This window comes from Carlito syrichta, unplaced genomic scaffold (genome assembly GCF_000164805.1).
Source record: "Carlito syrichta isolate Samal-C Ts95f unplaced genomic scaffold, Tarsius_syrichta-2.0.1 Scaffold311852, whole genome shotgun sequence".
Classification (NCBI taxonomy): Eukaryota; Metazoa; Chordata; class Mammalia; order Primates; family Tarsiidae; genus Carlito; species Carlito syrichta.
Genome location: NW_007255948.1, coordinates 17,481 through 43,881, shown reverse-complemented (window position 1 = coordinate 43,881; position 26,401 = coordinate 17,481). Strand labels below are relative to the sequence as shown.

Genomic DNA, 26,401 nt, shown 5'->3' with positions numbered 1-26,401 from the left:
GATCTGAAAGATCTCTAAGCTATGTTGTTAATTTTTAAAATAATGATAAGTTTTAGAACATTTGTTATCTGATCTCATCTTTAAAAAATTATACCTGCCTTTTTATCTACGTAAGAATATAGTAAAAGCAGAGCATGTATACACACCTAACTACTAACAATTGCTAATTCTTAGAGGTACATTGAAAGGGGGAAGGTTCGGATGGGAGACAGTCTTTACTCTGTATATGTCTGTATTTGATGTTTTTATGATGAAACTTTATTCATATATTATTTCTGCAATAAAGAGGAGAAAGCAATATGTGCTTGCTATAAAAATTTAAGTTTAAAAATAAAAAAATCTTAAAAATACTCACATAATCTCATCACCCACATGTATTCTGCGGTAACTACTGTTAAAGCCTTAATAAATATCCTTGCAGAGGTGAGGGACATTTTTGTTTTTGTTTTGTTTTTTGAGTTGGAGTCTTAGTCTGTCACCCAGAGTGGAGTGCAATGGCACACTCCCAGCCACCACAACCTCGACCTGCTGTGCTCCAGTGATCCTTCCACCTCAGCCTTCCAAGTATCCGGAACTACAGGCACACGCTACCACGTCCAGCTAATTTTTTTATTTATTTATTGTAGAGACGAGGTCTTGCCAAGTTGCCTGGGTGGGTCTTGAACCCATGGGCTCAGGCAGTCCACTCGCCTCGGCCTCCCAAAGTTCTGGGATTATAGGCTGAGCCACCAAGCTCGGCCAAGGTGAGGGACATTTTATGGAGGATATTTAATCCTAACCAAGGAGAGCAAGAGAAAGAGCACCACATTAAAAGTTTACACTTCACTTGGCCAGGCACGGTGGGTCACACCTATAATCTCAGCATTTTGGGAGGCCAAGGTGAGAGGATTGCCTGAGCCCATGGGTTCAAGAACAGCCTGGGCTACTTGGTGAGACCTCATGTCTACAGTAAATCAAAAAATTAGCCAGGTGGTGATACATGCCTGTGGTTCCAGCTCCTTGGAAGGCTGAGGTGGAAGGATCGCCTGAGCCCAGCATGTCAAGGCTGAGGTGACCGTGAGCGTGCCACTGCACTCCAGCCTGGGCAACAAAGTGAGACTCTGACTCAAAAAAAAAAAATTTACACTTCACTCAAAAGACAGTGGGTATGTTTTTTTGAGTAGAAAAATAACATGATAGCCTGTAGCTTATTGCTTAATGTTAATACTTTTCAACGTATCCCCAGTGCCTTTATAACGTAATAACCATCAATAAGTTTAAAAAATGAGTGATGGTGATCTACTAACCATTGGTAAAGCTCTTCTAGTTCCAAAACCTAAGGTTAAGAAATCATGCTAGTTGCTTGTTTAAAATGCCACCAACTTGGCTAGGTATGGTGGATCATACCTGCAATCCCAACACTTTAGAAGGCTGAGGCTGGAGGATTGCTTGAGTTCAGGAGTTCACGACCAGCCCACGCAACATAGTGAGACCTCTTTTCTATAAAAAAATCAAAATATAGCTGGAAGCCGGGCTCGGTGGCTCAGCCTGTAATCCCGCGCCTTTGGGAGGCTGAGGTGAGTGGATTGCCTGAGCCCGCGGGTTCGAGACCCGCCTGGGCAGCGAGACCTCATCTCTACAATAAATCAAAAAATCAGCCGGGCGTGGTAGCACATGCCTGTAATTCCAGCTACTTGGAAGGCTGAGGCAGAAGGATCGCCAGAGCCCAGCAGGTCGAGGCTGCGGTGGCCAGAAGCAGCCACTGAGCTCCAGTCTGGGCAACAGAGTGAGACTCCAACTCAAAAAAAAAAAAAAAAAAAATATATATATATATATATATATATATATATATATATATATATATAAAAGCTGGAGGTGGAGGCTTCAGTGAGCCATGTTCATGCTACTGCATTCCAGCCTGGGTTACAGAGTGAGACTCCAGCAATAAACAAACAAGTAAATAAATAAAATTTAAAACTACAAACTGTAGCTCAGTAATATTGGGCCAGGTACCCCTTGATATTTCTATCTGTAGCTTGAATTAGCATCAACAACATTTAATACCACTGTCTCCTCAAATCATTATAATACAGGAAATTCTCTTACCAGAATAAACAGTCTGGGGTGGCATAGAAAGCCTTGTTTAGGCCATAGCTTTACTAGAGACTGGTGTGACCATGTGCTCTTTGAGCTATGACTGCTGCCTTGTTTCCTGAACTTTGACCCCTTTCCTACCTTGGGGAGGTGAATCACTCTCTCTTTCTCTCTCTCTCATTTACTTTCTAAATAAACTATTTTTTCTAATCTTTAAAAAACAAAAAGCCTTGTTTAACAAAATAATACTTAACCTTAACTGGGCACAGTGGCGTACGCTTGTAATCCCAGCTACTTGGGTGCCTAAGGCAGGAGTTTCACTTGAGCCCAGGAGTCCAGGATCAATCTGGGCAACATAGTGTGACCCTGTTTTTAAAAAGAAAAAAATAAAAAGAAATTAGTGGGGTGTGGCAGTGCATGCCCATGATCCCAGCAGTCAGGCTGAGGCAGGATGATCACATGAGACTGGGAATTCAAAGCTGCAGTGAACTGTGATCTCACCACCGGACTCTAATCTGGACTACACAACAGGACCCTGTTTCTTACACACACACACACACACACACACACACACACACACACACGAATACCTAGCCTTCTCATCTGGACTACACAACAGGACCCTGTTTCTTACACACACACACACACGAATACCTAGCCTTCTCATCTGCCAAGGGACTCTGGCCTTCTTCATCTGGACTACACAGCAGGACCCTGTTTCTTACACACACACACACACACACACACACACACACACACACACACACACACACACACACACACGAATACCTAGCCTTCTCATCTGCCAAGGGACTCTGGCCTTCTTTGTCTCCTACAAGCCTTGTCTCCTACCTAGAACACTTCTCTATACACATAGTAAGAGAAAGGAATGATTCATTTACCCAGGACAAAAGAGATAGATTATAAAAACTGTAGTATTTGGCCTTTCTGTTCTTGTGCCTCAGAGGTCTCATGGAAACTGCTTAATTTTGGAAATTTATATATATATGCACAAAAAATGTACATAAGGGATCATTTAAACTCTGTAGATAATTATCATGGAGCCTTTGATGAAGTTTTTGGATTTTTAGGGAAACATTAATTTGTATTATTTGTGTTTTTCTTCTTAGTTTCTGCCACTGCCTTCTACAAAGCACAACCTGTAATTCAGTTCATGTGTGAAGTTCTTGACATTCATAATATTGATGAGCAACCAAGACCTCTGACTGATTCTCATCGGGTAAAATTTACCAAAGAGATAAAAGGTGAATTAATTAGCCTTTAGAACAACAACTATGAAATGCATGAGTATAACAACCTTTTATTAAAATTTTTAAATAATTAAAATCTATTCATGTAACATCACCAGTAAAAATAAAGATTGATTATAAAATGTTACATTAAATTCATTACTATACCATTTTAGTTAAGTAGTGTTTGAATGAAAGAAATGCCAATTAATGGAATTAATATCAATATGTGTTAATTTTTTAATATCTTCCCATACTAGCTAAAGGGAGAAGAGTATCTCATGGGAAAATGCTTTAATAATACTGTTAAAAGTAAAAGACTTATTCCAAAAATATTTGTTAGTTTAGAACCAGAATCACTTTTTGAACTAAGTCTAATATAATGGCTTCCTTATTTTCCTACAATGATAGTAGGCTTATTTGTTTTATTTATTTGAAAATTTATAAGTATGAGGCTGGCCTGTTTCATGTGTTGTTCTGGAGTTGTAATTTACTTATTTAATGCATGCTATAGAGTTGATTATTGATCTTGACTATTTTACTTAGTAGCTAAAATTTGTACTATGGTGTTGCATCATATGTACATTTAACTCATAAATTCATCTCTATATAGTCTCCCAAAAATAATGTTCAATTATAAAATGAACATTAATAATAATATTTTAATACTCTAAAATTTATATTTTATATATATTTACATTTATATGTACACATATGTACATTTCTATAATCATTTAATTATAACTATGCAGTTATGTTCAAACTCACATACATATACTGTACTTTATCAACAATTTAAGGGATGTTTTAGAGTAATTTTGGTTATGTACAAGTTTTGGCTTATTTATGACTTTAGAAACTAATCCTCATGTAAGATGTGACTCCACTGTATTTACTTTATTATGTAGACATGAAGAGAAATTAGATGCTCTCTAATCAGAATGAGTAGTAAGAATTCTATTTAAGTGTTAGATCTTAAATAGCCAGAAATATTTATGTTGTTTTTATCTTAAGATTTTACCTATTTGTTGCAGATAATTTTCAGCTTGTGGTTTGAATGAAGCATTCAAGTTTGTTCACTGAACATTTTTCAGTTCCCCAAATCAATTAGAGTAGCTGAATACATCCTGCTTGCTCCAGTATTCATTCATTCTTTGCCATTCAGTAACCAGGAGAGAGATGGTCATTGTAATAAAAAATTAAAAGGAGGAGCCTTCCTGCTTTGAAAATAAGCATTCATTTATCTCAAGTTATTTAAGTGCCAAAATAAGACACTATTAAATATAACTGTTTTTCAACCATACCATTGTCCTTTCATAATCTGTATTAACTGCACAGCTAGCATTGTCAGAAGGTTAGTGCATTACCTACATTAATATGTGATCATCTAAATGCCATGGTTTCCAGTGGAGTTGCTGCTTAGTTACCACCTCTGATATCATGAAGTCACTTACATTACTTTGCGGTAACTATGCAATCAACTCATATCACCACTCTATCACAGAAAATACAAGATGTACAGAACAAGGATTCAGCTGCTGCCCGAAGAGCATGGACTCGATCTTAACTTCAACTGCTCAGGGGCCCAAAGAAATGACTGAAAAAATGACTAGAAAGCATTATAAAGTTGATGTTATAGTGAAGGTAAAGCCAAGTTTATAGGTTAAATGTTTATTAAAGCCAAAAATTTATTTTGGTTGGATGGAGGGTTTGGGGAGGGACCTGGGCAGAGAATTATCTAGTCTACTTTTTAAAATTTCAACTTTTTGCTAGCCCCTGCATTTTGGTCTAATTCTTAGGTACTTATGATCTTAGGAGTAGAAAAATATGGGTTATAGCTAATTGATAGACTGATTATTTTTTTCTTCATTCCAAGTAAAGAAGGCTTTAGAAAAAGAAAGGCATTTTAAAGTACATCATGTATTCCTACTATAGTAATTCAAGAGAATCGGAGACTTGTGTTTTGTGCTGTATATATGGGCTTAATTTTTAGCCATCTTGAAGAATTTGATGGTAGCTGTTAAATATTGATACAAAGTATGCTACAATGAATAGATTTTCTTAGTATATTAATTTTATCCCAGTTGAATGTTTTTATTCATATTTAATCATAACTTTGGGGTGATTTCTTTTTCTAATAATTTGTGGCAGTTAAACAGCAGAAATATTGGGGGAGATGTATGGTAAACTACCATAAGTATATAAAAGTACCGGGTTATTTTTGGTAAAGCAACTTATTTTGTAAGCTTGTAAAACCTTATTAATAGTTTTTTAATTCAAGGGGAGAACTTGAAAACAAATTGCTAAGTGGTGCAAATAACAGAAATTTGTTTTAGATTTTTCTATTGTGTTTCCCCTAAATATGATATTTTTACATCTTAATTACCTCACTTTGTTGCCATTTTCTTACTTCTTTTGATAGTATTTTATTTTCTAGTCTCCATTATAATATAAAGGCATAGTAAATTCTCTAATTAATCTAAAATTTTAGTTTTATAAAGCTATAATAAAAACTTCCCATTGATTCAATGAGGAGTGCTTCTCAAGAAAAACAAACCTATACCCATCTGGTACAGGGATACTATGTCCATTTAACATCTTAATTTGCACTGATATGTCAAAAGAAAATATCATTTACTATGAGTGAACTTTGTGTTTGGTACTAGTTTTCTTATCTAATCAAACTTAGCAATTAGATAAGAAAATAAATTTTACTGTAGCAGGATTTCTCAACCTTGGCACTGTTGGCATTGTGGGCAGAATAATTCTTTGTTGGGACGGGAGTAGTGCTGTTCTGTGCATTATAAGATATCTCAGAGTATCCCTGGCCTCTACCCAGTACATGCCAAATAGCACCCCTCCAGTTACAACAATCAAAAATGTCTCCAGGGCAAGCTCGGTGGCTCAGCCTGTAATCCCAGCACTTTGGGAGGCCAAGGTGAGTGAATTGCCTGAGTCTGTGGGTTCGAGACCAGCCTGGGCAACTTGGTGAGACCTCATCTCTACAATAAATTAAAAGATTAGTCGAGCATGGTGGTGCATGCCTGTAGTTCCAGCTACTTGGAAGGCAGAGTCGGAAGGATCGCCTAAGCCTAGCAGGTTGAGTCTGCGGTGACCGTGACCATGCTACTGCACTCCAGCCTGGGTGACAGAGTGAGACTCTAACTCAATTAAAAAAAAATGTCTCCAGACATTACCAAATGTCCTTTGGGAAGCCAAAATTGCCTCTGGATAAAAACCACTGCACTTATAGGAATCATAAACATAAAATGGAATTATTACAAAAAGTAATAACCTGTCAGGAAACTAAAAGTTGTCTTCCATCTATTACTTTTTGGCTTTTTATCATTTGGAGCATAGGCTAAACTTGAGAAATTGGAGGTGCTCTCTGTGTGACCAGTACCCACTGTGTATCTATTAACTCTTCTCTAGGTAGCTCCTAGACTACTGATCAGTACAGTAGTCACTAGCCACATGTAGCTATTTAAATTTAAATTAATTAAAATTTGATAAAATAAAACTTCAGTTTTTCAAGTACACTAACTACATTTCATGTGCTTGATAACATGTTACTAGTAATTACCATATTAGCACAGATGTAGAACTGTTATCTCAGAAAACTTTATTTGACAACACTGCTTAAGAAAATCCATTCCAAAGAATTTCAACCAATGATTTAAAACCCACTTATTCACTTTCCAGAACAGCCTGGAATCCTTGAACCCCTAAGTTCCACAAATAGACTGTAGCGATCCAGGAACTCCTAAAATCATGTGCTATATTATGTTCATATGCATTTTTTTGAGAGTTTGTTGCTTACATCACATTCTGAAAGGGGTCAATCACCCCATTAGAGGATAGGGATTACCTATTTTAGGAATTATTTTGGTTACATTTGATTTCCAACAGTCAATGTTATAAAAGAGCTGAGTTACTATATTATACTTAAATAAAATTGTCACTCCACTTCTGTTAAAAGTGCCTAGCATTTTTTTTTCTCCTGCCTTATTAATCTTGAAAGGCTTCCTTCTTGAGCTTTGTGAAATTTTGATCTTCATCAGTATGTGATGACTGGGCTAGTTAAACATCACATACTTTGAAGGTTATAGAATATCTTGAGAGTGACTTCAACTCCTCTTTCATTCCTCTTTCCCTCTCAGCATAAATACCTAAATTTTTATAAACAGGGTTTTTTATTAATAGAAAATTTTATCCCTCGATATATGGGCTTTGAAAATTTTTTAATGTGTAGAGCTTGATGGGGAATAGAAAAGGTGTTTAGTATTAGGTTTATCATGATTGTAACCATTATTTGTAATGTTACATATAAATTCCTGTGTTCATATCACATTGCCTGTATCATAAATTTTCTGTCTGTTCGGAATTGAGTTTTTATAATAGTGAACAGGCTTTATAAGTATAAATATTTTACATGTGACAGTTCTGTAACCTCCATCTTTTTTATTGGAAACAGGTTTGAAGGTTGAAGTGACTCATTGTGGAACAATGAGACGGAAATACCGTGTTTGTAATGTAACAAGAAGGCCTGCCAGTCATCAAACGTAAGAAAAGCTGGTGTTTGTCAGAGTAGTGATGATACAAGGCAGCTTGCTCTAGGTAGTGGGTTGGGAGTTTCTCTGGCTCATAATGTTGATAAGAGTTGTTCATGTGTACTTTTTTTCTCAGCTTTCCTTTGCAGTTAGAAAATGGCCAAACTGTGGAAAGAACAGTAGCGCAGTATTTCAGAGAAAAGTATACTCTTCAGCTGAAGTACCCCCACCTTCCCTGTCTGCAAGTGGGGCAGGAGCAGAAACATACCTACCTGCCACTAGAAGTAATGCCTTCATACTGTTAATTAATATCCTCTTGTTCATCATTCTGAAGGGGTCTTTTTGACTATAACTTACCTCATAGTCGACATTTATTTTGGAATTTGAACTGTTTTTTAACTTATTATAAATTGTCTGTAATGAAATAATGTAAGACAAATTCATCCATATTCTTACCATTCTGATATAACCATTGTTAGCATTTTGGCATACTGAATGCTTTTTATCTTATGAACATACTACTTAAGTATAATCATACTGAAAAGCATTTTTATTTACTACTTTTTTACTTAACATATTAAAAAGAAGTGGTTTAATGAAGTAGATTTTAAAATTTTATTTTCAATTGGCACTAAGTAAGAGCTAAAAAAAGACATCTAGTAAAAAACTTTTTTCTATTTATAGGTCTGTAATATTGTTGCAGGGCAACGATGTATCAAGAAGCTAACGGACAATCAGACTTCCACTATGATCAAGGCAACAGCAAGATCTGCACCAGATAGGCAAGAGGAAATTAGCAGATTGGTTAGTACTCTCCCCCAAAATGGAAATTTGAAACATATTAAGGTGAACCATTAAAGAGTTGTCCTAGGCCGGACCTGGTGGCCCATGCCTGTAATTCCAGTGCTTTGGGAGGCCAAGGTGGGAAGATGGCTTGAGACCCAAAGTTTGAGACCAGCCTGGACAACAAAGCAAGACCCCAGCTCTATAAAAAATTTTTTTAATTAGCTGAGTGTAAGTCCATGGACCTGTAGTCCTAGCTACTCAGCAATCTGAGGCTGGAGGATCGCCTCAACCCAGGAATTCAAGGTTACAGTGAGCTAAGATTATACCACTACACTCCAGTGGAGTGACAGTGGAAGACCCTATCTCTAAAAAAATAAAAAAAAATAAGGAACTAGATGCTTGTCAGCTCATACCTTGTTATCATTTCATGGACTGTCAGAATTGAAAGAGATCATGGAAATAATCTAATGGTGTTCTAGGAGTAAACCATAGTGGGTTATAGGAGAAGGGTTAGGTCCTTCTTAACCCTGAGCTCTTTCATTGGATCCAGGGAACAGACTCTCAAAACTTATGTTTCGATTTAGTAAACTAGAACCTCCACCTAAAAGAGGGGAGAGATAGAAGAGAAAGTTAAGGGATTATGGACTAGCAATACTGAAACTCTTAACACTCAATCTAGGATTGCTTAGCCCCCAGTGTCAGACTGACAACTGTACAGTCTGAATAAAGGCATAGAAGACAGCTTCAACCATGTAGGGTTTCTATGCTGTCTCATTTTTCTAAGTGAGGGGGAGGGAAGAGTTACCAAGACCACTTTATAAAGCTGATGGAATAAGACAAAATTAAAAATTAAAGGGTGGCTAAATTTTATCTCACTCTCTTTTTGGATACCATTTTAACTGCCCAAGCAAAGAGAATACAATCTGGAAATACGAATATTTCCCCCAAAATGTAATAACACTTTCAGAAGCAATTTTACGGATCATTGGAAAGGCTTTGCATAGCTAGTTCTTTCATTTTGTAGGCCAATTACAGAAAAAAATACCTTTTTTCCTTAAAAAGTTTTGTAAAAAGTTAATGAGAATTATCACATGATATTTAATTAGTAAAATACAGGCTGATTCTCATCCTAGATTTTTCTGTTTCTTCTATAGTAAGATTTTTAACACTTTCCCAAAATCTTCAAGAGACTAACACCTCTCGCTGTCTCTCCAAAGTCTTAATAACTAACCATTCTGACTCATTTATTACCGCCTAACTGTTCAGAAAGATAACATTATATAGTGGTTAACAAGCTTGAGAGTCCAACAACCGTGATTTCAAAATCTATCTTTTCTGCTTACTTACCTACTTACTGTCACTATTATTGTATTTATTGTTATTATTATTATATTTATAGAATCTGGAAGTACAATGATTAAGAGTAGAAGCTGTAGAATCAGAACATACATGGATTCAGAGTCAGTCTGTGTCACTTGCTTAGCTATGTGGTTTCAGGCAAGTCACTTAATTTCACTAAGTTTTATCCTCTGTGGAATACAGATTATGAAAGAACTACTTTTATAGTTACAAGATAGTTGTGAAAATTTATTATTAAGCACTTAGCACCAAGCACGCCATGCAGCAAGTCTTGGTAAATACTAATTATTTATTATTCATCATAAACTTACTGTGCAGATACACTAAAATACACCAAAAAGGAATGATAATTAAGCTTGAAGAAAAAGATGCGTTCGTGTCTAATTTAGAAAATGACTTTTCCTTCTCTTTGTAAGGAGACTCTGTTTATATATTTAGATTATGTAGTATTTTTTTAATGTATTTTTACTCTAAGACTTGAAACCTGCCGCCTTTTCTTAACCTCATTTGACCTTCACGCTATAAGCAAGTAAATATGTCTTGAAAACAGTTACTATAGCATGCTATAAACATGAATTACAGTGAGATTCAACACTGAATTGCAATAAATATTTTATCTTTGTAGATATGGAAATATTATGTAAGAGTTACAACTGGTAACTCATACTGCTTTTCTTATCTGTCTCAAGTGTATTCCATTAAATAAATTATATACTATGACATTTATCTGAAAATACTGAAATAAATTTTATGTAGATTACAAATCAAGTAATTAAGTAAAAAAATCCTTAGAATTTTATATTTTCTGTCAAACTCTACATAAAATCAATTTTAATAATATGTGTCTGGATCCTCTATAATCAGAGGTTCTCAAGTGAGATATTTCTTCATCCCAAAACATATTAGATTCAATATAAAATTATCACTTTTCAACTAGGCACGATGGTACATACCTGTACTCCCAGCTACCTAGGAGGCCACAATGGGAGGATTGCTTGAGTCCAGGAGTTCAAGGTCAGCCTGGGCAACATAGCAAGACCTCATCTCTTTTAAAAAAAATTTTTTTTAATTATCATTGTCAGCCAGGTGTGGTGGCTCATGCCTATAATCCCAGCACTTTGGGAGGCCGTGGTGAGAGGATTGCCTGAGCCCACAGGTTCGAGACCAGCCTGGGCAACTTGACGAGACCTCATCTTTACCATAAATCAAAAAAGTAGCCGGTGTGGTGGTACATGCCTATAGTTTCAGCTACTTTTAAAAGGCTGAGGTGGAAGGATCGGCTGAGCCCAGGAGGTCGAGGCTGCGGTGACCATGAGCATGCCACTGCAATCCAGCCAGGACAATGGAGTGAGACTCACACTCAAAAAAAAAAATTATTATTTTCATGAGTCATAAATAGTTTAAATTTCTTATTATTCAGCCTAATACATACTTCTAAATTTTGTAATCAGGAGTTCACAGACTTTCTTTTTTTTTTTCTTTTCTTCTTTTTTGAGTTGGAGTCTCACTCTATCGCCCAGGCTGTAGTAGTGCAGTGGCACACTCACAACCACCCCAGTGTCAACCTGCTGGGCTCCGACAGTCCTTCCACCTCAGCTTTCCAAGTAGCTGGAACTACAGGCATACACTACCACACTTGGCTAATTTTGTATTTATTGTAAAGACGAGGTCTCGCCAAGTTGCCCAGGCTGGTCTCAAACCCATGGGCTCAGGTAGTCAACTCGCCTTGGCCTTCCAAACTGCTGGGATTACAGACTGAGCCACCAAGCCCAGCCAAGTTCACGGTCTTTCTGCAGTCTATTCATGACCCCTGGTCCAGGTGAAGATTCTGTGCTCTGTAGATAGGGCACCACTGATTAGACCTATTGTAAAACATTGTTGACACAGTAAAGAAAAAAAAATGAGGGTTCTCATGTTTAAAGTAAAAGGTTTTGGGGGAATTTTGAGAGTAACTACAAACTTTTTCTGTTGTTAGGTAAGAAGTGCAAATTATGAAACAGATCCATTTGTTCAAGAGTTTCAATTTAAAGTTCGGGATGAAATGGCCCATGTAACCGGACGTGTACTTCCAGCACCTATGCTCCAATATGGAGGACGGGTAAGTGGAAAGGACTGGAATTTAGAAAGTATTTTATTGTTCCGACAATATGTTTTTGTTTCAAGGTAAGAGTCTTTGCTTGAGTTTAGAATTTTTTTCTTTATTAAAGTGTAAGTAATACTAATTTGGAAAAGCCTATTCCATGCAGAATATCAGACATGTATCAGTTTAGCAATTTGAAGTACTTATTGTTGGTTCATTGAAATAAATTGTTGGCCGAATGCGGTGGCTCAAGCCTGTAATCCCAGCACGTTGGGAGGCCAAGACCCAGCACTTTGCCTGAACCTGCGGATTCGAGACCAATCTGGGCAACATGGTGAGACCTTGTTGCTACAATAAATCAAAAAATAAGCTGAGCGTGGTAACACACGCCTGTAGTTCCAGCTACTTGGAAGGCTGAGGCGGGAGGATTGCCTGAGCCCAGCAGGTTGAGGCCGGGATCGTGCCACTGCACTCCAGCCTGGGCAACAGAATGAGACTCCAACTCAAAAGAAAAAAGAAATAAATAAATTGTCCACTTTTTGTACTTTTTGCTATGTTATTTATTTTTCTCCTTCTGTAGAATCGGACAGTAGCAACACCAAGCCATGGAGTATGGGACATGCGAGGGAAACAATTCCACACTGGAGTTGAAATAAAAATGTGGGCCATAGCTTGTTTTGCTACACAGAGGCAGTGCCGAGAAGAAATATTGAAGTAAGGCATGTCATTACTTTAACTTTGGGACCTTTTTGTGTTTAGATTTTAAATACTCATCTAATATTCTAACAAATGTTGCCTCAGTGTGGTGTATATTTAACCACTGAACCTTTGAAAATGTTTCTTCTCAATAGTTTGATGAATATTTCAGGATTCGTTAGTTATAGCAAAGTCATTAATTTATTCTACTGGACATTGTTGTAGATTGCTGAGTGGAAAAAACAAACTCAAACTGTTTTTTTCCTCTGCTCTTCACACCACAACAATCAACACAAGACTTCTGTGACCAAATGTGGGGGAGATTTCCCCACGTACCAAACAAGCTTTGCAGTAGACACCAGCTGAGTATCCTCCAATTCAATTATAACACTATCTGTCTGAAGGATAGCATCAGATTCCACAGGTTGAGGACTCAGTCCCACAGGACTCATCTTTCTTCAGATACCAGTCACAAGTCTGGGCCTCCAGACTTTTGATGACCAACGTCAAGTTGAGGGTTCCCACAAGCCCCTCTTTGTTTTGGGGGGAGGGTATTACTTTTTTTTTCTTTATTTCAGTAGATTTAGGGAATACAAACAATTTTTGGTCACATGGTTGCATTGTATGGTGGTGAGGAAGTCTGGGCTCTAGGTGTATCAACCATTCCCACCTGTGCATATTGTACCCAACAGGTGGTTTTTCATCCCTCAACTCCCTCCCTTCCTCTCCCTTCTGGATCTCCAGTGTCTGTTATACCATTCCCTATGCCTTTGCAGATCTTTAGTTTAGCTCCCACTTATATGTGAGGACATGCTGCCTTTGGTTTCCTATTCCTGTGTTAGTTCACTTAGGATAATGTTCCCCAATTCCATCCAAATTGCTGCAAAAGACATTACTTCATTCTTTTTGATGGCTGAATAATATTCCATAGTATATATATTTTCACTATCCACAGATAGGTTGATGGGCATTTAGGCTGATTCTACATCTTTGTAGTTGTAAATTGTGCTGCAATAAACATGCAAGCACAGGTTGTGTAGATACCTAGTAGTGGGATTGCTGGATCAAATAGTAGATGTACTTTTAGTTCTTTGAGAAATCACCATAGCAATTTCCATAAAGGTTGTACTGTTTGCACTCCCAGTGTGTAAGTGTTGCCTTTTCACTGCATCCACACCAGCATCTATTGTTTTTTGATATTTTGATAATAGCCATTCTGACTGATATAAGATAATATCTCATTGTGGTTTTAATTTGTATTTCCCTGATGATTAGTTAAATTGAGTGTTTGTTGGCCATCTGTATATCTTTTTTTGAGAAATGTCTGTTCATGTTGTTTGCTCATTTTTTAATGTATTTTTTTGCTGATTTTTTGAGTTTTTTGTAGATTCTGATATTAGTCCTTTGTCAGATGAATAGTTTGAGAATATCTTCTCCCATTCTGTAGGTTGCCAATTTGCTCTGTTGATTATTATTGATTTTTCTATGCAGAATCTTTTTAGTTAATTAAGTTAATTAAGTCACTTATTTATTTTGGGTTTTTTTTTTTTTTGCACTTGTTTTTGGTATTTTAGCCATAAATTCTTTGCCTAGGCCAAAGTGCAGAAGAGTTTTTTCCTAGGTTTTCTTCTAGGATTTTTATGGTTTCAGGTCTGACATTTTAATCTTTAATCTATCTTGAGTTAATTTTTGTGTATGGAGAGAGACAGGGATCAAGTTTCATTTTCTTCACGTAGCTTTCCAATTTTCCCAGCACCATTTGTTGAATAAGATGTCATTTCCCAGTGTATGTTTTTGTCTGCTTTGTCAAAGATTAGTTGGTTGTAGGTATTTGGATTTATTCCTGGATTCTGTTTCATATGTTCATGCATCTGCTCTTGTACCAGTACCATGCCATTTTGGTTACTACAGCCTTGTAGTATAATTTGAAATCTGTTAATATGATGCCTCCAGCTTTGTTCTTTTTGCTTAGGATTGCTTTGACTTTTCTGGCCCTTTGTTGGTTCCATATGAAATTTACAATTGTTTTTTCTAATTCTGTGAAAAATTATGTTGGTAGTTTGATAGAGATTACATTGAATCTATAGTTTACTTTGGTTAATATGGTCCTTTTAACAATGTTGATTTTTCTAATTCATAAGCATGGGATGTTTCTCCATTTGTTTTTGTTTCTTGGGGATTTTTTGAGTTGGAATCTCACTCTGTCATCCAGGCTGAAGTACAGTGTCATGCTCTTGGCCACCACAGCCTCGTCCTGGGCTCAGGCAATCCTTCCACCTCAGCCTTCCAAGTAGCTGGAACCACAGGTGCATGCCATCTCACCTGGCTAATTTTTTGATTTATTGTAGAGATGCGGTCTCACCAAGTTGCCCAGGCTGGTCTTGAACCCCTGGGTTCAGGCAGTCCTCTTGCCTCGGCCTCCCAAAATGCTGGGATTACAGGCTTGAGCCACTGTGCCTGGTAACTTTTGTTTTTAATTCTGTTTATGTGGTGAATCACATTTATTGATTTGTGTATGTTGAACCATCCTTACATCTCTGAGATAAAACCCACTTGATCACAGTGAATTATTTTTTATATGCTATTGAATTTATTTTGTTAAGGATTTTTGTATCTATGTTCATCAGGGTTATTGATCCATAGTTTTATTTTTTTGTTGTGTCTTTTCCTGCCTTTACTATTAGGGTGATACTGGCTTCATAGAATGAGTTAGGAAGCATTCCCTTCTCTTCAATCTTATGAGATAACTTCAGTAAAATTGGTACCAGTTCTTCGAAAGTCTGTTAGAATTCAGCTGTGAGTCTGTCGAGTCCTAGACTTTTTTTTGTTGGGAGACTTTTAATTACTGCTTTAATCTAACTACTCATTATTGGTCTGTTCAGAGTTTTTACTACTTCTTAATTCAAGGTTGGGGGTTGTAAGTTTCCAAGAATTGATCTATTTCCTCTAGATTTTCTAGTTTGTTTGCATAGAGGTGTTCATAATAATCTTAGATGATTATTTTTATTTCTGTCATATCAGCTGTAATGTCTCCATTTTCATTTCTGATTGAACTAATTTGAATCTTTTCTCTGTTTCTTAATCAATCTAGCTAGTGGTCTATCAGTTTTATCTTTTCAAGTAACTAACTTTTTGTTTCATTGATCCTTTGTATCTTTTTAAATTTCAATTTCATTTAGTTCTGCTCTGATCTTCATTATTTTTTCAGCTAACTTTGGGTTTGGTTTGTTCATGTTTTTCTACGTCCTTGAACTGTGACATCAGGTTGTTAATATGTGATTGTTCAGTCTTATTAATGTAGATATTAAATACTATAAAGTTTCTTCTGAGCACAGCTTTGGCTGTGTCCCAGAAGTTTTGATAACTTGTTTTTTGTCATTTTGAGGAATTTAAAAATTTCCATCTTGATGTAATTGTTGACCCAAGGATCATTCAGAAGCAGATTGCTTAGCTTCCATGTTTTTGTTTCTTTTTATAAATTCTTCTTGGGGTTAATTTCTAGTTTTATTCCACTGTGGTCTGAAAAGGCATTTGATATGATTTTGAGTTTTTTTAGTTTATTGAAATTTGATTTGTGGCCTATCATCAGTCTTAAAGAATGTTCCTTGTGCTGATAAGAGGAATGTATATTCTGTAGTTTTGGGGTGGAATGTTCTGTGGATGTCTGTTCGTTCCATTTGCTCTAGAGTCCAGTTTAATTTCAATGTTTTTTTGTTTACTTTCAGCCTTGATGATCTATCTGTTGCTGTCAGTGGAGTGTTGAAGTCACCCATTGTTGTTATATTGCTGTCTATTTCTTTTTTTAGGTCTAGTAGAATTTGTTTTATAAAACCAGGACTCTGGTGTTGGGGGCACATATATTTTAAATTATGTCTTTTCATTGAATTCATCCCTTTACCATTATATAAAAGCCATCTTTGTCTATTTTTACTATTGTTAATATAAAGTCTGTTTCATCTGATATGAGAATGGCTACTCCTGCTCATTTTTGGTTTATATTTGCATGGCATATTTTTTTTTCACCTCTTTGAGTCTATAGGAGCTTTTTTGTGTTAAGTGGGCCTCTTACAGGCAGTAGATATTTGGATTGTATTTTTTTAATCTATTCTGCCAGTCTATATCTTTTTAGTGGAGCATTGAAACCATTGTATTCAGGGTTAATAGTGATATGTAAGGTACTATTCCATTTATCATGTTGGTTTTTATCTGATTGCTTTATTTATTTAGTTTTTACTTTTTTTTTTTGAGTAGGAGTCTCACTCTGTTGCTCATGCTGGAGTACAATGACACACTCACGGCCACTGCAGCCTCAACCTGCTGGGCTCAAGTGATCCTTTCACCTCTGCCTTCCAAGTAGCCGGAACTATAGGTGCGCACTACCACACCCGGCTAATTTTTTGATTTATAGTAGAGATGAGATCTTGCCAAGTTGCCCAGGCTGTTCTCGAATTCCTGGACTCATGCAATCCTCTCGCCTCTGCCTCCCAAAGTGCTGGGATTACCAGCATGAGCCACCACATCCAGTGATTTCCAGTGTTTTTTTAATTGGTATATTTCGACCTTTTATTTCAGTATTAGAACTCCTTGAGTATTTCTTCTAGAGGTGGTCTAGTGATGATAAATTCCCTCATAATTTGCTTTTCTGAGAAAGACTTCATCATGCTGCTGGTCCTATTCCTCTCTGGGTGCTGAGAAAACTCTTAACTTGGTTTATTCCATAGGCGAAACACTAAGTGACTCTTGTTGACCATCTTAATCCCTTCTCCAAGCCCCACTTTGGAGTTGATTAATTTGTTAGAGAGGCTCACAGAACTCAGGAAAACATTACTTGTGTTTATTGGTTTATTATAAAAGATATTACAAAGGATACAGATGAAGGGATGTATAGGGCAAGGTTGGAAAAAGGTATGGAGTTTCCATGCCCTCCCTGGGCACACCACCCTTCAAGAAACCTCCACATGTTCAGCTAGCCAGAAGCTCTCCAAACCTTGTCCTTTGGGGTGTTTTTGTTTTTATTTTGAATTGAGATCTTACTCTGTCACCAAGCTGGAATGTAGTGGCATGATCACGGCTCACTGCAGCCTTGACTCCTAGGCTCAGGAGATTCTTCTACCCCAGCCTCCCAAGTAGCTGGAACAACAGGCATACTCTACCTCACCCAACCAATTTATTTTTTGTAGAACCAAAGTCTCACTATGTTATCCAGGCTGATCTCGAACTCCTGTGCTCAGGCAGTCTTCCTGCCTCTGCCTCCCAAAGTGCTGGGATTACAGACTTGATCCACTGTGTTTCTCTCCTTTGGGGTTTTTCATGGAGGCTTCATTACGTATGCATGAGTGATAAAACCATTGGCCATTAGTAATCAACTTAACCAACAGTCCTTATGCCTCTCCCCAATCTAGAGGGTGGGGGAGATGGGGCTGAAAGTCACAAATCTCTAATTCTGCCATGACTTTCCAATGACCAGTCCCATCCTGAAGCTACCTCAGGACTGTCAGCAATCCAACAACTCATTAACATACAAAAAGACACATTTTGATGTTTCTAAGGATTTTAGAAGTTGTCTGCCAAAATTGGGATGAAGACCAAATGTATATTTCGGAATATGATAGCTGTTTTATATTAGCATCATTGTCTTTTAATGACAGAGGTTACATTCTCATCTTTGCCACTTCCTGGCTTCATTACCATGGATAATTTATTTAATCTCATCATTGCTCAATTTTTACCTTTGTAACATAGAGATAATGTTACCTTCTATTAAAAGAAAATCCTTAAACAAATTTAATTTAACAGAGTTTATAACTGAGCAAATAACAATGCGTGAATTGAACAGCCTCCTGAAACAGAATAGGTTCATAGAGACTCTGATGTTGCTGCATGGTTGAAAAAGATTTATGGACAGAAAAAGGTGATGTACAGAAGACAAAAAAGAAGTACAGGAACAGCTGGATTGGTTACAGCTCAGCATTTGTCTAGTTGAAAACAGTTTGAATAGTTGGCTGCATTTGATTGGCCAAAACTCAGCAATTGGTACAGGAGTAGATTACAGCCTGTTTACAAATCTAATTAGGTTACAATTCATTGAGTATGGAGAAAACTTTAAGCCAAACTTAAAATATATAAGAAGGCAGCTTTAGGCAAAATTTAATTTAACAATTTTGCCCTTTTGGTCATCCACTCAATTTTGAGAAGTTGATCAAAACTTTAGGCATTGATGTCACTCTGTCACCATCATAAACGTACTTATTTGATCTCATGTACTCTACAACATGGAAAAAGAGACCTAACAAATGATGCCCATCCAGAAGAGTGATGGCCTCCTATCAATGTTCTCTTTAACCTATGCTGTTACTGTTATTTAGTTAAGAGGAATGGACCAACATTCTGTTTCTGACTGATTGTGCAGCAACAAAGGTACTCTTATGGTCCCAGTTATGTTCAGGCTACCCTCCACACCAATAAATTGAGAGGCAGGAATACTGGTAGAAAGACGTTTATTTCTGAATTTGAATCCAGGGAGCAGAGCCTGGCCCCTGGTTCTGCTCACCCTTCAAGTTTTATAGTCCGCTTTTATAAGTTCCAGGCAGTTGGTACCTGTACGTTGACTATGTGACTAGCAGAGCATCGTATAGAACTAAAGTCACAGCCGCTTTTTGTAAACAGTGACATTTTGGTCCACATTTTCTGGCACCAGTTACCAGAATTATCTCACGGGTTCTTATTAGTAACACCTGGCAGAAGCATTAATCAAGTTTGCCATAGAGTAAAGGGAGTTAACAAGGCCTAAGATATCTACATGTTGTTACATACAAAAGATATACAAACCACAAGACTTATGATTACCTTGGTATTATATTATTCAAACCTGTGACTACTAAGAAAAGGGAGTAAATGGAATTTTATGTCTCTCAGTTAATTGGGCACAGCCTGCAGGGAAGTTAAAGATTCTTTGAAGTTATTTTACTGGGAGTGCATAGGAGATAAGGAGAAGCACACCTTTTGTTAACTCTCAGGAAGGTGTGTACATGCAGAAGCACTGGAACCCTTGCCATGCCCTTCTCTAGGGGTTGTGGCAATATAGACAGACAGTAGAGGTCTCTGTAGCACTATCATTAAAATCCTACTGGGAGCCAGGTGTGGTGGCTCAAAACTGTAATCCCAGCACTTTGGGAGGCTGAGGTGAGAGGATTGCCTGAGTCCATGGGTTCGAGACCAGTCTAGGCAACATGGTGAGAGCTCGTCTCTACAATAAATAAAAAAATTACCCAGGCGTGGTGGCGCACACCTATAGTTCCAGCCACTTGTAAGGCTGAGGCAGAAGGATTGCCAGAGCCCAGCAGGTCAATGCTGGGGTGGCCGTGAGCGTACCACTGCACTCCAGCCTGGGTAACAGAGTGAGACTCCAACTCAAAAAAAAAAATCTTGCTGGGAAATAGCAGAACAATAATCCCAGCATTTTGGAGGCCAGAGGATTGCCTGAGTTCAGGGATTCGAGGCTTGCCCAGGCAACTTGGCAAGACCTTATCTCTACAATAAATAAATAAATAATTTGCCAGATGTGGTGGTACATGCCTGTGATTCCGGCTACTTGGAAGGCTGAAGCGAAAGGATCACCTGACCCAACAGGTCAAGGCTGCGGTGACTGTGAGCGTGCCACTGCACTCCAGCCTGGATGACAGAGTGAGACTCCTACTAAATAAAAATAAAAATAAAAAATACCAATTTTGTTTCTCCAGTTGAGGTGCATAGCACTATTTATTGATGAGTTACAGGTAATTTGACCTGGACTATGGAGCTTTTCATGTTATATCTCTAAATTTCAATATTGGCTGACTTAGCATGAAAATCTATCAAAGTTACTTTCTTGGTATTCCATTAATTCTTGTCCAGCTTGGGTTGGCAGTTTTATACACTAATCAATCTCTTTATTAGAGTTCTGGGAATTCTTATCCAGTCCAAATGATATGACCCTAAAGTTATCAGAAACCTGTATTCAGTAGTGTTTGTCAGGGTCCTTTCCATTCTTTCCATGAACCTCCTTGAAGTCATAATACTCTAGGATTTTACTTGTTTGTGAACAGTTTTCAGAAACTGCATCAGCCTTAAGCAATTACCTGTGTAAATGACTTTGAAGGGCTATAGTTAAAGACACAGTTGACCACGGAATTTTTTTATCTCTGTGTCCTACAATAATTTAACTTAACCATAATTATGACTGACAACATGTACTCAGACATCAGAATTTTAGTAATCTTGTGCAATTTTGTAATTTATGTTAATAACATGTGTAGAAATATAACTGAAAGAAAGTTAGACATCATTCCTTATTTGACAATGCTTCCCATGTGATTTAACCTGTCAAATAAGCATATTAATTATCTCTCTTTATGGTGCTGCAGGGTCCCGCGGTAGCATCCCAAAGTTAAGTTAAAGTTTTTAAAAAATGGACAACTTGGTGAGACCTTGTCTCTATAATAAATCACAAAAAATTAGCTGGGCACAGTGGCATGCATCTGTAGTTCCGGCTACTTGGAAGGCTGAGACAGAAGGATCGCCTAAGCCCAGCAGGTCAAGGCTACAATGGCCATGAGCGTGTCATTGCACTCCAGCCTCGGTGACAGAGTGAGACACCAACTCAAAAAAAAAAAAAGACTTAATTTTTTTGCTTTTGTTTGAGACAGGTTCTCACTCTGTCACCCAGACTGGAGTGCAATGGGATGGTCTGGCTCACCACAGCAGCGGATCCCGGCTCACCATACCCTTCACCTCCTGGATTCAAGTGTTCCTTCTGCCTCAGCTTCCCAAGTTGCTGAGAATACTGGCATACGCTACCACACCTGGCTAATTTTTGTATTTTTTATAGGGACAAAGTCTCACTACATTGCTCAGGCTGGTCTCGGACCCCTGGGCTCAAGCAATTTTTCTGTGTCAGCCTTCCAGAGTGCTGGTATTACAGGCGTGAGTCACCACATAGCCAAGACTTAATTTTGGATTTGAAATTTGATTTGGAGAAGTCTGTGAAATATGTCAAAGGCTTAAAACACTTGACCAAAAAGATCAGTGGTCACTAAAATAACAGTCATGGCCGGGCATGGTGGTTCATGCCTGTAATCCCAGCACTTTGGGAGACTGAGGCAAGAGGACTGCTTGAGTCCAAGAGTTCAAGACCAGCCTGGGCAACTTGATGATACCTCGTCTCTACAATAAATCTAAAAATTAGCCAAGTGTGGTGGTATGCACTTGTGGTCCAGCTACTTAGAAGGCTGAGGCGAAAGAATCTCCTGTACTCAACAGGTCGAGTCTGCGGTGGCCATGAGTGTGCCACTGCACTCCAGTCTGGGCGACAGAATAAGACTCCTACTAAAAAATCATCATCATCATCATCATCATCATTTATCTAGCCAAGTGAGAATTGAAAAGTTTAAAAAAAATAAAACCTTTATTCTTTGATAGTGAGGAAACTCAGTTTTGCTTTTGTTTTTGTTTTTGCTTTTTTTTAAGGTGGAGTCTCACTCTGTCGCTCATGCTAAAGTGCAGGGGCTCACTCACGGCCACACTAGCCTCAACCTCCTGGGCTTAAGCGATCCTTCTGCCTCAGCCTTCCAAGTAGCTGGAACTACAGGCGCGCGCTACCACGCCCGGCTAATTTTTTGATTTATTGTAGAGATGAGGTCTCGCCAGGTTGCCCAGGCTGTTCTCAAACCCACGAGCTGAGGCAAACCTCTCGCCTCAGCCTCCCAAAGTACTGGCATTACAGGCTTGAGCCATCACGCCCAGCCGAAACTCAGTTTTTAAAATCAACAAACCTGAGAAAGATAGTATAAGGCAGGATCTATCTTTCCTTTCCTCTCTTTTTTTTTTCTGTTTTTTGCAGTTTACTCAAAAGATAAACAAAAATATTTTATTGTTAGTTAAGCTTTTTATTTGCCTTTTATAGTCTTTTTAAAGAGGGAATAAAAATACCCCCTGCCCCACCTTGGGGAGGTGAGTCTTCTTTCTTCCTTCTCTTTCTCTAATTTACTTTTAAATAAACTTTTCTTTGTCTTTATATACATACACACACTCTCTCTCTCTCTCTCTCTCTCTCTCTCTCTCTCTCTCTCTCTCTCTCTCGACTCTTGGGCTGGGCATAGTGGCTCATGCCCACAAATCCCAGCACTTTGGGAGGCAGAGGCGAGAGGATTGCCTGAGCCCATGGGTTGGAGACCAGCCTGGACAACTTGACAAGACCTCAATTCTACAATACACCAAAAAATTAGCCAGGCTTGGTGGTAGGCACCTGTAGTTCCAACTACTTGGAAGGCTGAGGCAGAAGTTTGCCTAAACCCAGAAGTTCGAGGCTGCGGTGACTGTGAGCGTGCCACTGTACTCCAGCCTGGACAACAGGATGAGAATTCGACTCAAAAAAAAGTGTGTGTGTGTGTATTAAATACATTTCTTAAAGTGCAGTTATTTGGAACATTTCACTTCAATTTTAAATTACCGAGATTTTGTCATTTCTGTAAGTGTCTTGCTTTTGGGGCCTAATACATATGTATAGATAGGTGTAGCCAGAAGGTAGAGTACTCACTGCTTTAGGATCCCATTTTTATCTTGAATCTTGGCTTTGGCTCTCAGATTCCCTTAGCCAAAGATCTTTTTCTTACCTAAATATACAAGAAAAAGAAACAAAGGGGGAAAAGTGTGAAAATCCCTGTGAACTTCCAAAAGCTGAAGTTTGTACCCACTGTAATATTGCCTTTCACTGCCACTTTCTGCCTGACCCAGTCAGACATCTAAAGCCTCTAACTGGATCCAAGCCAATTAATTATCAGATCATATCCAACCCTGGACCCAGTCCAGTTTCTGTCATGACTACTGAACCCAATTCGGATTTTTTTAAAAATTGCTCAAACAAGCCGGGCTCGGTGGCTCAGCCTGTAATCCTGCGCCTTTGGGAGGCTGAGGTGAGTGGATCGCCTGAGCCCGCGGGTTCGAGACCCGCCTGGGCAGCAAGACCTCATCTCTACAATAAATCAAAAAATCAGCCGGGTGTGGTAGCGCATGCCTGTAATTCCGGCTACTCGGAAGGCTGAGGCGGAAGGATCGCCAGAGCCCAGCAGGTCGAGGCTGCGGTGGCCGGGAGCGGCCACTGCACTCCAGTCTGGGCGACCGAGTGAGACTCCAACTCAAAAAAAAAAAAAAAAATTGCTCAAACAAGCTTGGATATTTGAAAACTCAAATCCATGGAGCTTTGGAATCTGAGAGAGAACTTACCCACGATCCCCAGTTGCTGAAAGAGAACAATGGACACAATGAGTCTGGCAGTTACCACACTTCATCACTCGATGCTCCTGGCCAGTCACTAAACACTCTACTTCAGATCCCCTTTTAGAATCATCTGTTAAAAGGAAAACCTTAGACAGATTGAACAGAGTTTAATTAAACAAGAGCGATTTATGAATCGGGCAGACTCTGAACCAGAATAGGTTCAGAGAATCTCCAGCACTGCTGCATGGTTGGAAAAGATTTGTAGACAGGAAAAGGAAATAACATGCAGGAAATGAAAGCGAGGTTCAGAAACATCTGGATTGGTTCCAGCTCAATGTTATACCTTATTTGAACATAGTTTGAACAGTTGACCACATTAATTGGCCAAAACTCAGTGATTGGTACAAGAATTGGTTACATCCTATTTATATTTCCAGGTAGGTTACAGTTCACTTATGTATGGAGAAATCTTTTGGACAACTTAAAATATGTAAGAAGATAACTTTTGGCTAAACTTAATTTAAGGCTACCCACTAGGTTTAACTAAGTAAGAATTAATTAGTAAGGATTAACTAAGACCTTTGTTTCTCAATTGAGGTTCTTAAAAAAGTATTTAAGCTCCTTGTTTTTACTTCCCTTCCAAAATTTGATCTCCATCTTCACCACTTGTTTCCTCTTCCTCAGATTCTTTCCTTCAATTCGTAAATGCTTCAACAATCTTCCGTTCAAAAAAAAAAAAATTGTAATCTGCTTTTTAGTTTACCTAACTTTCAAGCTTCAGGACTTTCTTTTTTTTTTTTTGAGTTCGAGTCTCACTCAGTCGCCCAGACTGGAGTGCAGTGGCCGCTTCCGGCCACCGCAGCCTCAACCTGCTGGGCTCCAGCGATCCTTCCGCCTCAGCCTTCCAAGTAGCCGGAATTACAGGCATACGCTACCATGCCCAGCTGATTTTTTTATTTATTGTAGAGATGAGGTCTCGCTGCCCAGGCGGGTCTCAAACCCGCGGGCTCAGGCAATCCACTCACCTCGGCCTCCCAAAGACGCGGGATTACAGGCTGAGCCACCAAGCCCAGCTGGCTTCAGGACTTTCATTCTGTCTCCTCCTTTGAAATCTCAGTGATCTGCTGAAACTTGTTCCTGGAAGATCTATATTTTTATACTTATTAATTCCAGTGGTTCCTTTTTAGCCATTTTTTTTTCATAATATATACAGCATTAGGAGTTGACTGCTTTCTGGACATTCTCTCCTCCTTTGCCTTCTGGTTCCTTTTTTTTACTTTATCTGGCTTTTTTCTCTTCTTTATCTACCTCCTCTCTTTTAGGACTCTCGCAGTCTCAAGGGCTTCTGTTGTCACCCTTGTTTGGGGAGCTGGGCTGTCATGAAAGAGCACCACCTCCACTTGTGACTATCCCTACTTCAAAACTTCTAGGTCCTTTATTGTTACTCTACTGTCACGTAGTCTAGACAAAGAAAGAAACTAAAGTACTGTATTCCTTCTTTTGTTTTTTTCTTTTTCTTTTTTTAGAGATGTGGTCTGGTCAAGTTGCCCAGACTGGTCTCAAACCCGAGGGCTCAGGCAGTCCTCTCACCTCCACCTCCCAAAGTGTTGGGATGGCAGGCGTGAGCCACTGTGCCCAGCCAAACTAAAGTACTGTATTCTTTCTATCTCCCTGGCCTGTTTTCCTGTCCTACTCACAACTCTTTACTAAGAATGCCTCGTTCCTGTCTCTATCCATCAATATCTTCTCTATTCACGATTGTCACTTTATATGCAAAATATAATTATATTATAATTATTTTGTAAACCTCTTATCACTCCTCTATAATCTAATTTTCTTTTTCTTTTTCTTTTTTTTTCGAGTTGGAGTCTCACTCTGTTGCCCAGGCTGGAGGGCTGTGGCCGCTCTTGGCCACTGCAGCCTCGATCTGCTGGGCTCCGGCGATCCTTCCGAGGATCGAAGGATTAACCGAGCCCGGCTAATTTTTAACCAAGCCCGGCTAATTTTCTTAAGAAAAAAAATTTTTTAGGCCGGGTGCGATGGCTCAAGTCTGTAATCCCAGCACTTTGGGAGGCCGAAGTGAGAGGATTGCCTGAGCCCATGGGTTTGAGACCAGCCTGGGCAACTTGGTGAGACCTCGTCTCTACAATAAATCAAAAAATTAGCTGGGCATGGTGGCACACACCTGTAGTTCCAGGTACTTGGAAGACTGAAGCGGAAGGATTGCCTGAGCCCAACAGATCCAGACTACAGTGGCTGTGAGAATGCCACTGCACTTTAGCCTGAGTGACAGAATGAGACTCCAACTCAAAAAAGAAAATTAAATTTTCAACAGGTTCTTACTCTGTCAGGGT

The 26,401-nt window shown here is 38.5% G+C and overlaps 1 protein-coding gene across 1 annotated transcript in view; it reads left to right on the top strand.

Moving 5' to 3' along the window:
* The window catches only part of LOC103271707 (protein argonaute-3), a gene marked incomplete at its 3' end in the record, with an annotated part of 106,637 nt that overhangs the window by 63,584 nt on the left and 16,652 nt on the right, over positions 1-26,401 (top strand). The window contains exons 6-11 of the mRNA XM_021718141.1: positions 3,204-3,338; positions 7,798-7,885; positions 8,010-8,157; positions 8,558-8,677; positions 11,994-12,116; positions 12,679-12,812. Coding sequence (XP_021573816.1) covers positions 3,204-3,338; positions 7,798-7,885; positions 8,010-8,157; positions 8,558-8,677; positions 11,994-12,116; positions 12,679-12,812 — 748 coding nt within the window. The remainder of the gene's footprint in view (positions 1-3,203; positions 3,339-7,797; positions 7,886-8,009; positions 8,158-8,557; positions 8,678-11,993; positions 12,117-12,678; positions 12,813-26,401) is intronic.